General features: G+C 41.0%; 1 protein-coding gene and 1 long non-coding RNA gene across 3 annotated transcripts; both read left to right on the plus strand.

Moving 5' to 3' along the window:
- Window positions 1–898: 898 nt before the first annotated feature.
- On the plus strand, window positions 899–3541 carry LOC132985037 (uncharacterized). The gene is made up of 2 exons (XR_009675018.1): window positions 899–1743; window positions 3097–3541. It is a non-coding gene; the product is annotated as an uncharacterized LOC132985037 (long non-coding RNA).
- A 1466-nt stretch (window positions 3542–5007) lies between these two features.
- eif2b4 (eukaryotic translation initiation factor 2B, subunit 4 delta) lies at window positions 5008–11721 on the plus strand. 2 transcript variants are annotated; one of them, XM_061052158.1, is made up of 14 exons: window positions 5008–5092; window positions 5601–5638; window positions 6848–7028; window positions 7137–7346; window positions 7447–7529; window positions 7829–7861; window positions 8355–8446; window positions 8581–8695; window positions 9655–9731; window positions 9876–9978; window positions 10129–10256; window positions 10467–10644; window positions 10780–10960; window positions 11402–11721. In XM_061052158.1, the coding sequence occupies exons 1-14, from the start codon at window positions 5071–5073 to the stop codon at window positions 11599–11601; spliced, it is 1641 nt and encodes a 546-aa protein (XP_060908141.1). In that variant the 5' UTR covers window positions 5008–5070; the 3' UTR covers window positions 11602–11721. The 2 variants fall into 2 exon arrangements, with proteins under 2 accessions (XP_060908141.1, XP_060908142.1); XM_061052159.1 differs by lacking the exon at window positions 7829–7861.
- Window positions 11722–11791: the final 70 nt, after the last annotated feature.

An 11791-nucleotide genomic window follows, 5' to 3' on the forward strand; every position in this document is an offset into this window, starting at 1 on the left:
GATTTTAGAACACAGGTGTTGACCTTAGCGGAGCGGCTTGTGCTTGCAGCAGAGGAAAATGAACCCCTGAGCCCCGGCCTCTACAGTATTGGTCACTGTGTGGTCGCACAGATGCTCCAAAACAGTCATATAAGGATCTACAGAGTCTTTATGATCACTCAGTAAGTAATAAGAGCAAGTAAAAGGAAAGAAATCGAACTCTCAGGGGGTAAACGGTTGAGCAGAAATCGTTTTTTAATTTTATACAGTGTTGCCCATTCCTGTACGTTCCCCCCCTCAAACGCAGATCAAATGCTTTTGTTTCATCCAGTGTTGTATCGAAGTGTCATGGCGGCAGGATGGTCACCTTGTAGCCACTGGAGGATTTATTGCTCAGGTTTTATAGGGCCACGAGAACACCCATATAACATTTTCACACTCCTCACATATCATTGACTGAGCTTCATTAACAGAGGTTTACATTACAGCAGATTGATTGATTCGTCTGGGCTTTCTCCCAAAGGAAAGCAACCCAAGACATCATGATGTCACTTAAAAACAGCTTTTGTCAAAGGTTCGCCTGATAACAGTCACTAGTTCCTGCACTGTAAATGATACAATGACATTAAGTCAAACGCAAAAACCAAACTACATTGAAACTCAACCTTGTCTTCAGCTGGGACTCCCGGCCTGCAGTAACTGCTGCTTCCACTGTACCCCCAAACCCAATAAAACCCGCCCATCCTGCAGTTGCTTCCTTGTTTCCTTGTATCCCTCTCCTTCCCCCCTTTTTTTTTTTTACTCTCAGGAGCAGCCATTGACATTCGGTGTAAAATACATGCAGGGTGGGGTTTTGGTGGGGTCCGTGGGGTTGGGGGGGGTTGAACAGAGGAACGGCAGGGGTGTAGGGTGTCTCGAGCCCAGTGTGAACAGCTGAGAGGTGTGATTTCACAGGCTGGCTCCCCCCTGTCAGGGCCCTGATTGGGCCGGACAGGAGGCGCAGGAGAGGCCCGGGCTTCTAAAGGACACCAACAGGTGGGAGGCCGCTTTGGAGGGGGGCGCTCCCGAGCGGGATAGAAAAGGCCGATCTGCAAGGCCTGCTGTGTGCACAATCCATCGGGTCAGAAACGAAGGAGGATGGTCATTCACAGGAGAGCTGAGATGGAGGGAAGAGAGGGGCATGAGGGAGTTATTGAATGGTTTAAAGGAGGAAGAGGGACCCTTTGAGTTGAGTTAGGGCTTATAATTGGTGTAAAGGTAAGCTTTTGGTACAAGGAGCAAAGTTGTTCTGAGATTCAGGACTTTTTTTCAGGTGTTTTTGGTCGATCTCTGTTATTTCAAGTTAGCTCTTTATGTTGGTTATAGTTTGTTATTAACTTCACACTTGTTGTCCTACTAGTTTCCTTGATTTTAACCACAGTTTGAGTAAGAATCAGGCGTCAAACTGGTAGTTTTAGTCTTTCTGCAAGTTTTACGATGGACTCGGGGGCCACAGTGGAGGAGCCCGACACTTCTGACAGGTGAGAGGAAGCTGAGGTGTGACACAGGAAATAATCAGGATATTTTATTGATCTGACATTTGTTTCTCACAGTTCTATCAAAGTGAAAGGTTAGTCTTTATGTGGCCATTTGGTTGGCAGTGGAGTGCTTAGATTTATCAAAGAAGTAGTCACAAGTAGAAAGTGTAGCCAGACTAAAGAGGCCTCCAGCTCAACTCCAGCTGCTCGCGAGAAGAGCACAAGAGGAGACGCAACAGACCTCAAGGTGAGTTAAGATTTTCAAACCGTCCATGCTTAATTGTGATAATATTTACCCATTGCTTTCTGTTCATTTCCGTTCTTTAAACAGTTGTATAGAGCACATTGTTCCCACAGCAAATCAGAAAGACTTGGCATGGTGTTATGTTTAGATTTGTGACCTTTGCGTGCTGAAAGTCAGAGTTTACCTCACCCTCCACAGTTATTTAATCATGAGGGAGCTCAGCATCACCACATCGGCATTACCCTTCAAAGAGAAGCAGGGGTTGGTATTTCATTTAAGAGCAAGACACACGTCTTTTTTCTAGAAGTTTTAAGAGTCTGTGTTCTAAAACAAGAAAGCCCTGCAAATAGCAAGAAAACAGCAAAGCCTCAAGGAAGCCGCTTTTTCGACAAATGTAAACCAAAAAAAACGTTATCTTTTAGCCTTTTAGAGGAAAAATTTGAACAAGTGTTTGCCGCCATCATCAACCACCTTCTCTCTCTCTCCCACCCCTCCTCCCACCCCCCCCCCCCCCCCCCCCCCCCCCCCCCCCCCCCAACATCTTGCTCTGTCACAGTTAACCATTGTTGAGCCGGGTTGTTCCTGCTTCTCTGCATCTGTGTGGCTATGAAAGGCTGCTTTGTGCCCCGAGGAGCAGAGCGTGGAATCCAGTTGTTGCCCCTTGTGAGGACATGCTTCCTTATATCCCCATATTAATTCAGCTCTTATGGAATGTAAGGAAGTGTGTGGTTTCAAGGGGACAAGAGCATCAACCACACTGGAAGATTACAAATTTCATATTTAATCTAAAAAAAAAAAAAAAAAAGGATTTACTTGTATTTTTCATTCAGAACAGTTGTTGGAGTTCGCCTTTGTCTGTTTTATGAGACGGGAGGGGGGAGGTCAGGGTTCATGAGCGTGTGTGTGTGTGTCAGGACAACAGGTGAAAAGGCCCGCTCCCTCTCCTTCAGCTCAGGCACGCGTGTGCAGTTTAGGGTTACTCCCCGGGCAGCTCATCAGATCTCAGGGACTTCTTGAAAAAATTCCTGCCCAGCCCCACCGGCTGACAGTCAAGGAGGATTGACAGAGCACAGCTGTCACCCATTATAGCACCCACAGGACCCTCAAAAAGGGAAGGGTGGAGGAAGGAGGGAGGGAGAGAGGGAGGGAGAGAGCTGTCAGTGAGGGTGAAGGTTTTGCTCCTGTAGGCCGGATTTGGATGGAAGTAGGGCGATGTCACCAGCTGTCAGGGTTTCCATGTCTCTAAATAGGAACTGTCTGCTCGGTAACATGGCAGCGCTTGTTGCTATTCTGTAGCTATGCAGAGTATTTTGTGAGTGAGTCACTGATGATATTTCTCTCTGTGTGTTTCATCAGGTAAGGCTGAAGAGGACACGATGGCCGAACTGCTCCAGAAGATGATGTCCAGCTTCTATTTCTGTTCCTTCTCCTCTCTCATATCCTTCCCTTTCTCTCCTCCTCCTCCTCCTCCTCCTCCTCCTCCTCCTCCTCCTCCCTTACTTTCCCTCTGTCTCGCTGATGCAACACGCCTTGCTGTGGCTGGTCAAACGGAACCAAGTCAGGTGTTTCTGTGAGGTTTGGTCCCCTTCAACCAGCTACTGCGTCGTGAATTCAGTCAGCAGACACCAGCGTGAAAGAAGCAAAGACACAGAGGCCGTGCGGTGTAAAAACCGTTTACTTATACACAGGTGTTAGTCTACTGATAAATGACCAATCATTTCTTATCTTAGTTGTTTGATGTCGCTTGTTTCTTGTATGGAAATGGATGCTTAAAAAATAAAATTAAAGATGTGAAAAAAGGGTGATTTTTTTTGTGTGCATGTGAAAGAAAGCCAACTAATTTTAAAAGACTCTATCAAAGAGTCAAAAATCCTTAGATAACCCAACTCAAATGTGCTTATTCTGGTTTACGATTATGTTTTTATTTTTAAATGTAAAACTCATCTCACTGTTTCTGAGTATTTTTTACATGACAATAGGTTTGACTGTGGACAGGTCTCATGATTAAGTATGCTACTTACATAAACTCAATAATATGTAATTGACATAAAGTATTAACTGTACTTATTTAGCAACAAGTGAAACTTTGTTCTTTATATCCTCACTGTTAGAGCACTCATCTGTACTTTTGTACTTTTGTCTTCACTCATTTCAAATACTAGGCTAAATAAAAGTATGTAATGCTGATAAGTGACATTCCTTCAGATGAAACTGGACATTTTCTTTATGTTTAAAAAAAAAGTCCCTAAAACTGTATCGCAAGCACATCAGCACAAAGCCCAATATCGTTCATTACTTTTGATATCTTCATCACCATACATGTAATGTATCATCTAATTTCAACCGAAACAGATTTTTTATCCCTTTTTTTGTTTGTTTATTTGTTTTAAATCACAGTGACAAGACCCATTGGCAGTCAGATTACAAAGCAAGAACTGCGATCCCTAAAATAATTATGATGTTCAGAATTTTTTGTTGTTGTTGTTTATGATAATGCTCCTCAGTCCAGTGGTCAGTATTTTAAGAAATCTACCTTAGATCATTATAGTCCAATGCTTGAAGCCTGTATTACTCAATTAGTCAACATCCCCCAACGAAACAATTACGACACTGAACTAAAGATTCTTTGAAATAGATGACACCTCTGCCTGTCATTTGCTTGGCTTAAGAAACATGTTGAGTTACTATATTGTAGTAAGTAGGCCTGTTTCAAAATTGTAAACATAAAAGAGAATAAATGGCTGCATATTTGGCATGGAATTAAAAATGAAGACTTTTAAATGTCAAGGCTGAATGAGTGCTTTATTTACATAACATAAAGCTCAGAACAAAACAAGGTGGAACTATTCTGAACTCATTCTGAATATGATGTAATCATCTGTACATAGAGTAATTGGCAGGGGAGGGAGATTTACAGACAAATGAATAATTATTATAAGTATTGTTGAAAGTTGGACACATGTAAGATAATAAGGCAATATAAGAATAAATAATTCATAGATACAGAAACAATAGGATATTGAAATGAATGAGTAAAACTGTCAGGAGTTGGTCTAACAATAAGCAAACACTTGTTAAAAATCAGTAACCCAAACCGATTAAACGATAGCTCAAAACTTACAAAAAGTAAAGAATAATAATTATTATAATTTACCATGAGATATCAATCCAAATCTATTTTTATCTCATGCCTCAAAACCAATTCAAAAAAGAAAAGTGTTGAATATGATTGATGAAAGTACTTCATTTGTCCACCAGGGGTCAATATCATTTTTGGAGGGGGGCAGTAGTTCCTCAACAAGCGGCCGGAAGTGAAGCGGCAGCGTAAACATGGCTGACAGTGGAGACCCAGGTGAGTTTGAGTGTGGAACAGCTGGACTTTATGGATATTTTCTGGTAGTTCGATACGTTTTTCCGTAAACACAGATTCAAGATACCTTCCAATTTCTATTCTTGTTTTTGGTGTTTGGGACTGGCTTGTAGGAAAGTTGTTTCCCTTAGCTGGTGCTGCTAATGTTAGCACTGCAAGCAAATCACCAGCCCCAGACAGAGTGGCTTGACATCGCGGTGTTATTGCATCATCTTTTCCTAATTCTTTTCTAAACTAACAGAACAGGTAATGGTGCTGTTTTAAGTCGTCGCTGCGCTTTACGGCTGATGGTAGTCTGCCGGCTCTGAGACTGGTGTCTTTAGCATGATGCAAACATCTCAAGTCCAGTGTCATACACTCCGCTGACAGCATCACCACAACTGAAGGATGGACTTCTAATGAAAGGTTCATCCTGTCAGTGCTGCCTGTTACCACAGATGGAGTACAAGTATAGTGTGCCAAATGTAATCACATTATCTTTGTTTTGCAGAGGGAGCCGGCCCGAAGGATGGGATTGTCCAAGCAAAGGTTAGTTTATGTTAAATTTACAAATTATCCCTGCACTGCATGTTCACTTCATTTGGCTGTCTACTCGCCGTTATATTGAATAGTTTCTGCTTATTATATGTCTACACTCATGCACTTTAACTTATGTCAATACTGTCCATTTGCAACTCTGTTTTTGCACATTTACATTTAATCTTTCGTATTTAATTTACAACTCTGTTTTTGCACATTTACATTTAATCTTCCATATTTAATCTTCCTATTTAAGACTAGTAATACTTAGTTAAATCCTGGTTGTATATATTCACATTCTTAGTTTTTATATTTTTAGTACTTATTTACTTTGTATTTAATATTATATTGTGTTTACATTTGCTAACATTGTGTTTTTTACTCATATTGTGTGTTTGGATAACCTGCTGCTGTAACGCTACAATCCCAGTTTGGGATCAATAAAGTAATTCTATTCTATTCTAATCTATTATTTCCTTGATTGTTGTCATTGTCTTATGGCTTCATATTTAATAGGAGATCCATCATCCTTAACCAATGATTGACAAGCAGACATCTACTATCCTAACCTTTAGTTTAACACCACACTCAGCCTTTTCTTTAACCAAGATATGAGTTGCTGTTGTTTTTTATATGGAGATGACGATTTAATGAGTGTATGTCATTTGAGTCATTTCATTTTGAGTAAAACATGTGAATCATGTACATACCTCTACTAAACAATGCTATTCAAGTACATCACAGAGCTTTTCTCTGACAGCTGACTGATCTCCTCTGCTGTTTGTCTGCATAACCTTTGGAAAATCCCAAATATGAACTTGGTTATTATTTTTTATTTATTGATACATTTTTTAAATCTTTAGGCAACTGTTATTATTTTTCATTAACACACATGACTGTATGTTCAAATACCAGAGGCATATCAAAGTTATATCAGCCTTTTGAAAGGTAAAGTCTGTTAATGTGTACTTTTGAACTGGGTACTGGTTTACATTTATATTTGACTTTAAAAATGGTCAATTGTGTTCTTTAGATTAAATGTCATTATTTACCTTTAATAAAACACCTTTGTGGCATTACAAAAAGATCAGTATTCATTGCTGTGATTGTCCCTGGAAATGGTCTAATACCAAGTTGGTAGACATTGCCCAACCTTGATACATAAGGCCCAATTGTGTTATAGTTTCTGACCCTCTTTTTGACACGTTTGCTTATTAGAATGAAGGCAGAGAGATGACCAAAGAGGAGAAGCAGCGAATGAGGAAAGAGAAGAAACAGCAAAAGAAAAGCAAAGAGAAGAAAGATGACAAGGGTTCACAGGAAGGGGGGAAAGAAAAGAAGCAAAGCAGTTCAGATCCTCCATCAGCCCAGCCCACAACACATAACAATACCCAAAAAGGTGACTATTATATTGACAGCACTAATGGTTGTTGTAGTTTGTACATGGGTACACACTTTTCCAGCTGTGGTACATCACTTCAATAACTCTGCTCCCTTTGTCTTTCAGCCCCCTCAGCAGTGCCTGCTCCTGTTCCTGTGCCTGCACCAGAAACTGCTGCCCCGGCAGACAAGCCAGCTAAGAGCAAAGGGGAGTTAAAAGCTGAGAGGAGAGCTCGACAAGAGGCTGAGAGGGCCTCCAAGCAGGGCAAGAAGGGAGACGCCGGACAGCAGGCGGCCACGGGGAAGCCGAAAGCACCGCCTAGTGAGCTGCAGCCAGGTACTGTAAAAGCCTGCAGGTCGTTATCATGATCATGCAGACAATCTCAAGCAACACGATAGAAAGAGTGGAAAGATTTACATCTCTCTTGTGTTTTCAGTGGTGAAGAGGCTTCCAGAACACGTGCAGGTGGACAACCCGGAGGTTTTAAGGAAACTGGCAAAGAAATTGGAAAGACAACAGGTTAGCTTCTTTATCTGTTATTTAAAGATCAGTATGATGACAAACTAATGTGGGATTGCATGGGTCTTAGTTGTTTTAATACTATAGAAATACGTATAATACTGTATAATTTGTGTAATATACAAATGAAGACTTTGTCATTTATTGTTATTTACTTTAGGAGATTTGCAACAAGTTCTCAAAATCTTACCTACCATGCTTTAATAGTGCTACAAAGAATAGTGGGCTTTTGAACCATTGAATCCTCACTTAACCACGAGTCCTCTAACTGCATGTGCTTGTACTCACATTTCTTTCAGACACCAGGGTACAATGCTGATTCAAATGCCAAGGTCATATTCTTAAGTGTGCCATTTAGGTTTATCTAATTTTGTTCTGTTTACTAACTTGTTGATGCAACATCACTCGAGGGTTCAGGATGCTCATCGACTGGTTTAGTTCTTTGAGGCAGAAGCGGGGCTTCGATGGCATGTGTCTGTTTGAGGAGTTGTTTGTTTCTGTTTTGAAACACTGTGCTGGTTGCTGTGCTGGTTTATTTTTAAATCCCTTTCTGCTCTGTTTGTGTTTGGAGAGAGTTTGCAACATCTGTTTTTTAATGTGAACAACTTTCTGTTTATGTTTATTTCAGAGCAGCCTCAGATTAGTAATATAAGAATTCCTCCATCACTCTTAGCCCTTAACTTTTACTTTCAGACTTATCTGCTTTTTTTTTTTGCCTTTGCCTTTGCTGTGTGTCTGATGTATGCTTTCCTTTCCTCATAATCTCAGCTTTCTTATGAATGACTTGGTATTAATGGCAGTGGAATCTCATCTGTTTTGTTACAGATCCCTCTCCGGTCAGACTACGGATACAAAGTCAGCCTGTTTTCTCATCTCCACCAGTACAGTCGTAAAGCCCCTCTAACACAGCAACTCGGGTAAACTGACAAACTGTGCAGAGTGCAGTAGGTGGTTTGTGTTGGCTGAGCAGAGTCTGATTCATTCCACTGAATCTCATAAAATTACCTTTAATCTCAGATTATTATTGTTTTTTTTTTTTTGTCTGTTGCAGCATTCCCTCCACAGTCATTCATCCTGTGATTGTTCGGCTGGGTCTCCAGTATTCACAGGGAATAGTTGCAGGATCCAACGCACGCTCCGTCGCCCTGCTGCATGCCTTCAAACAGGTACACGGCACAGCATATTATTTGTGATATACATAACACAGCAACAACAACAAGTCAAGGTTTTACACGTTGAAGTGTTTCTGTAATGACAGTGGAAGATGTTAACAGATATTGTAAATATTGTAGATATTGCCTTAAAGGTTGTATTCATGTAACTGTTGTGATTAAAACCGATGATCATTCCATATTATTGAAAAACTCTTGTCAGTTCACGACATGCTTTGTTTGCAACGACACATCCTGCTTCTGTTTACATGTTAACTTATACGCACTCTAGGGGAACTTAGTTTCAAGTATAAAAATACTTTTGAGCGTATAAACAGCATTACCTTGATACTCATATCTAAACTAAGGATGTGTTTAATATAAACTGCAATAAAAATGAATAATAAAATAATAATCAGTAGGGTTGCTATGGGAGCAGCCGCGTACATTTTCAGGAAGGTTTCCCTTTATTATCTACAGTATGTTCTTTCTCACCTCTTCCACCTCGTCAAACATGGAAGCTGTTTTTTGACACTCCAGAATGAAAAAAACTAAACTGCTATGTTTCATGACTGTTCAAAGTATTGGATATAATGCTCAAGGTTCAGTTGTCGTCAAGTTGTTGAAATTACTCCACAGTTTTCATTGATCAAAAACAATAGGTGTTTTTTGGACCGCAGGAACTTCCTCATAGTTCTAGGAACTGTTGAAACTCTCCTCCTCTTCATTCTGCACCGCAGGAACTATGAACTATTTTAGTTCCTAGTACCCTGTTTAGAGGAACCTTTTTAGCCTCTGCTTCAGAGTAGGTGCCATGGCGGAGCGAATGCACACAGAAAAAAGGTTGATTTTTTAGCAGCCATCAACATCACCACAGTGTGATCAGATGTTGCACTCTCTAGTGTGCACTTGACTTTTATGTGACATTTTGGATGTGTTTAAAGTTCTAAAAAGTAAAGTTTCTTTCTGCTCAGGTCATAAGGGACTATACTACACCTCCAAATGAGGAGCTGTCAAGAGACTTGGTCAACAAACTGAAACCATATATCAGGTACAAAAAACTGCTGCAGTGTTATTCATGTTTGAGTTCTTTTCTATTATGATCTGTTAATTTTAATAATTTTAGGTTCATGAAAGATTGGAAATTTAACAATACAATAAAATAACCTTTTTTTGTCATCTTTTTTTTTGGCAGTTTTCTGAATCAATGTCGCCCTCTGTCAGCCAGCATGGGTAATGCAATCAAATACATCAAAAAAGAGATCTCAAATATCCCCAGTCAGTGCAAAGAAGAAGAGGTTATTATCCAACTTTGTCTTTCATAATTTAGCCAGAAGTCATAAACCTAACATGTTGAAGCTAACTGATTCTATTCATCCAATAGAATTGATTGACTCTTTTTTTTCTTTGCAATCTCACCCTGACACATTTCCTCTCTGTCTGTTAAGGCTAAAACCAAACTGCTGAACTGTATCGAGTGCTACATTAATGAGAAGATCGTCCTTGCTGCTAAAGCTATTGCCAAGTACTCCATAGAAAAGATCAGTGATGGGGATGTCATCCTAGTTTACGGATGGTAAGCCAGGAAAAATATCATGAAAATATCTGTGTTCCTTGTTTTTGGTTAGTTTCAGATTCTGCAGCTTTCTGTTACTAGTCATAGTGTGATTGTTTGTCGTGTTAAATAAATGCATAACTTGCATATTCAGGCCGCAAGTCCTACTTTTAACCACCCTTAAAACTTCCATTTCCCTTTTTTTCTCCGCCGCGATCTCCCTCTGCTCAGCTCATCACTGGTCAACCACATTTTGTGCGAGGCCTTTGAGAAGGACAGGAAGTTCCGTGTCATCGTGGTTGACAGCAGACCTCGGCTGGAGGGCCGGGAGGCTCTGAGGCGTCTGGTCCAGAGAGGCATCAGCTGCACCTATGTCCTCATATCAGCTGTCTCCTACATCCTTCCAGAGGTAACTAGGTGTTCACATTTCCCCAAAACAGAAGCACACGTTGTATTGTTCTAACAAGTTAAATTCCTGCACTTTTTTACTCCCTTGTTTTTATTTGTAAATGTTGTAATAATGCCTTGAACATTGATCTCATAGGTATCAAAGGTGTTCCTCGGTGCTCACGCCCTGTTGGCCAACGGCTACGTCATGTCTCGTGTGGGGACGTCGCAAATAGCTCTGGTGGCCAAAACCTTTAACGTGCCTGTGCTGGTGTGTTGTGAGACTTACAAGTTTTGCGAGAGGGTGCAGACCGACTCCTTTGTGTCCAATGAACTAGGTAAGGGCTAAAAATGACGTAGCTTGTTTTTTTTATATCTTAAGAGTGTCTCTGTAGCCTTTTTCAGATTGCGATTCTACAACAGTGCCATAATGATGCTCTGCCAGATTAGGTCTTTTCTTATATTGATCATATTGATTCTACAATGGAGTAACATTGGTGTCCCAGGGTGAGATTTCACATATCGCGTTACAGCGGACGTATGATGTTTAAAGCAACAGAAGGAGCTCCACGTACACACACACAGAGCTTTGTTTTCCCTCGGCTCGCCCTTGTTACTAACTCCTATGGTGGCAAAGAGATCAGACCACTTTGTACCCCTCCCCCCTGTGACATTCACATTGAAGGCGAGACGTCACATGGGCCGTAAATATTGAGCCCTGAAATGGGCTAGTGTTTACTGTATCACTTCAAAAGTTCATCATCATCTGTGCTTTCCAGATGACCCCGATGACCTCATCGTGACACGGAAAGGGAAGACCCAGCTAGAGCACTGGCAGCAGGTGCCCTTACTCGGCCTGCTGAACCTGGTGTATGACGTGACGCCGCCTGATTTTGTGGACCTAGTCATCACAGATCTAGGAATGATCCCGTGCACTTCGGTCCCTGTTGTGCTGCGAGTCAAAAACGTGGACCAGTGAACGACCTCCCGCTGCAGCCTGAGCCCGGAGTTTTTGCGCTTGGATGTCTGCACACAACACAAAATATCGTGCTTTTAGCATGCAATAAATATATATCTGAAATGGCATAAGCTTTTTAAACAGAGTCCATGTGTGTATTTATGGGAAATATTCCTAAATTACAGAGGTGTATCACCCTTGCTAATTGAGT

The sequence above is a fragment of the Labrus mixtus genome, chromosome 12 (assembly GCF_963584025.1).
Source record: "Labrus mixtus chromosome 12, fLabMix1.1, whole genome shotgun sequence".
NCBI classification, from domain to species: Eukaryota; Metazoa; Chordata; class Actinopteri; order Labriformes; family Labridae; genus Labrus; species Labrus mixtus.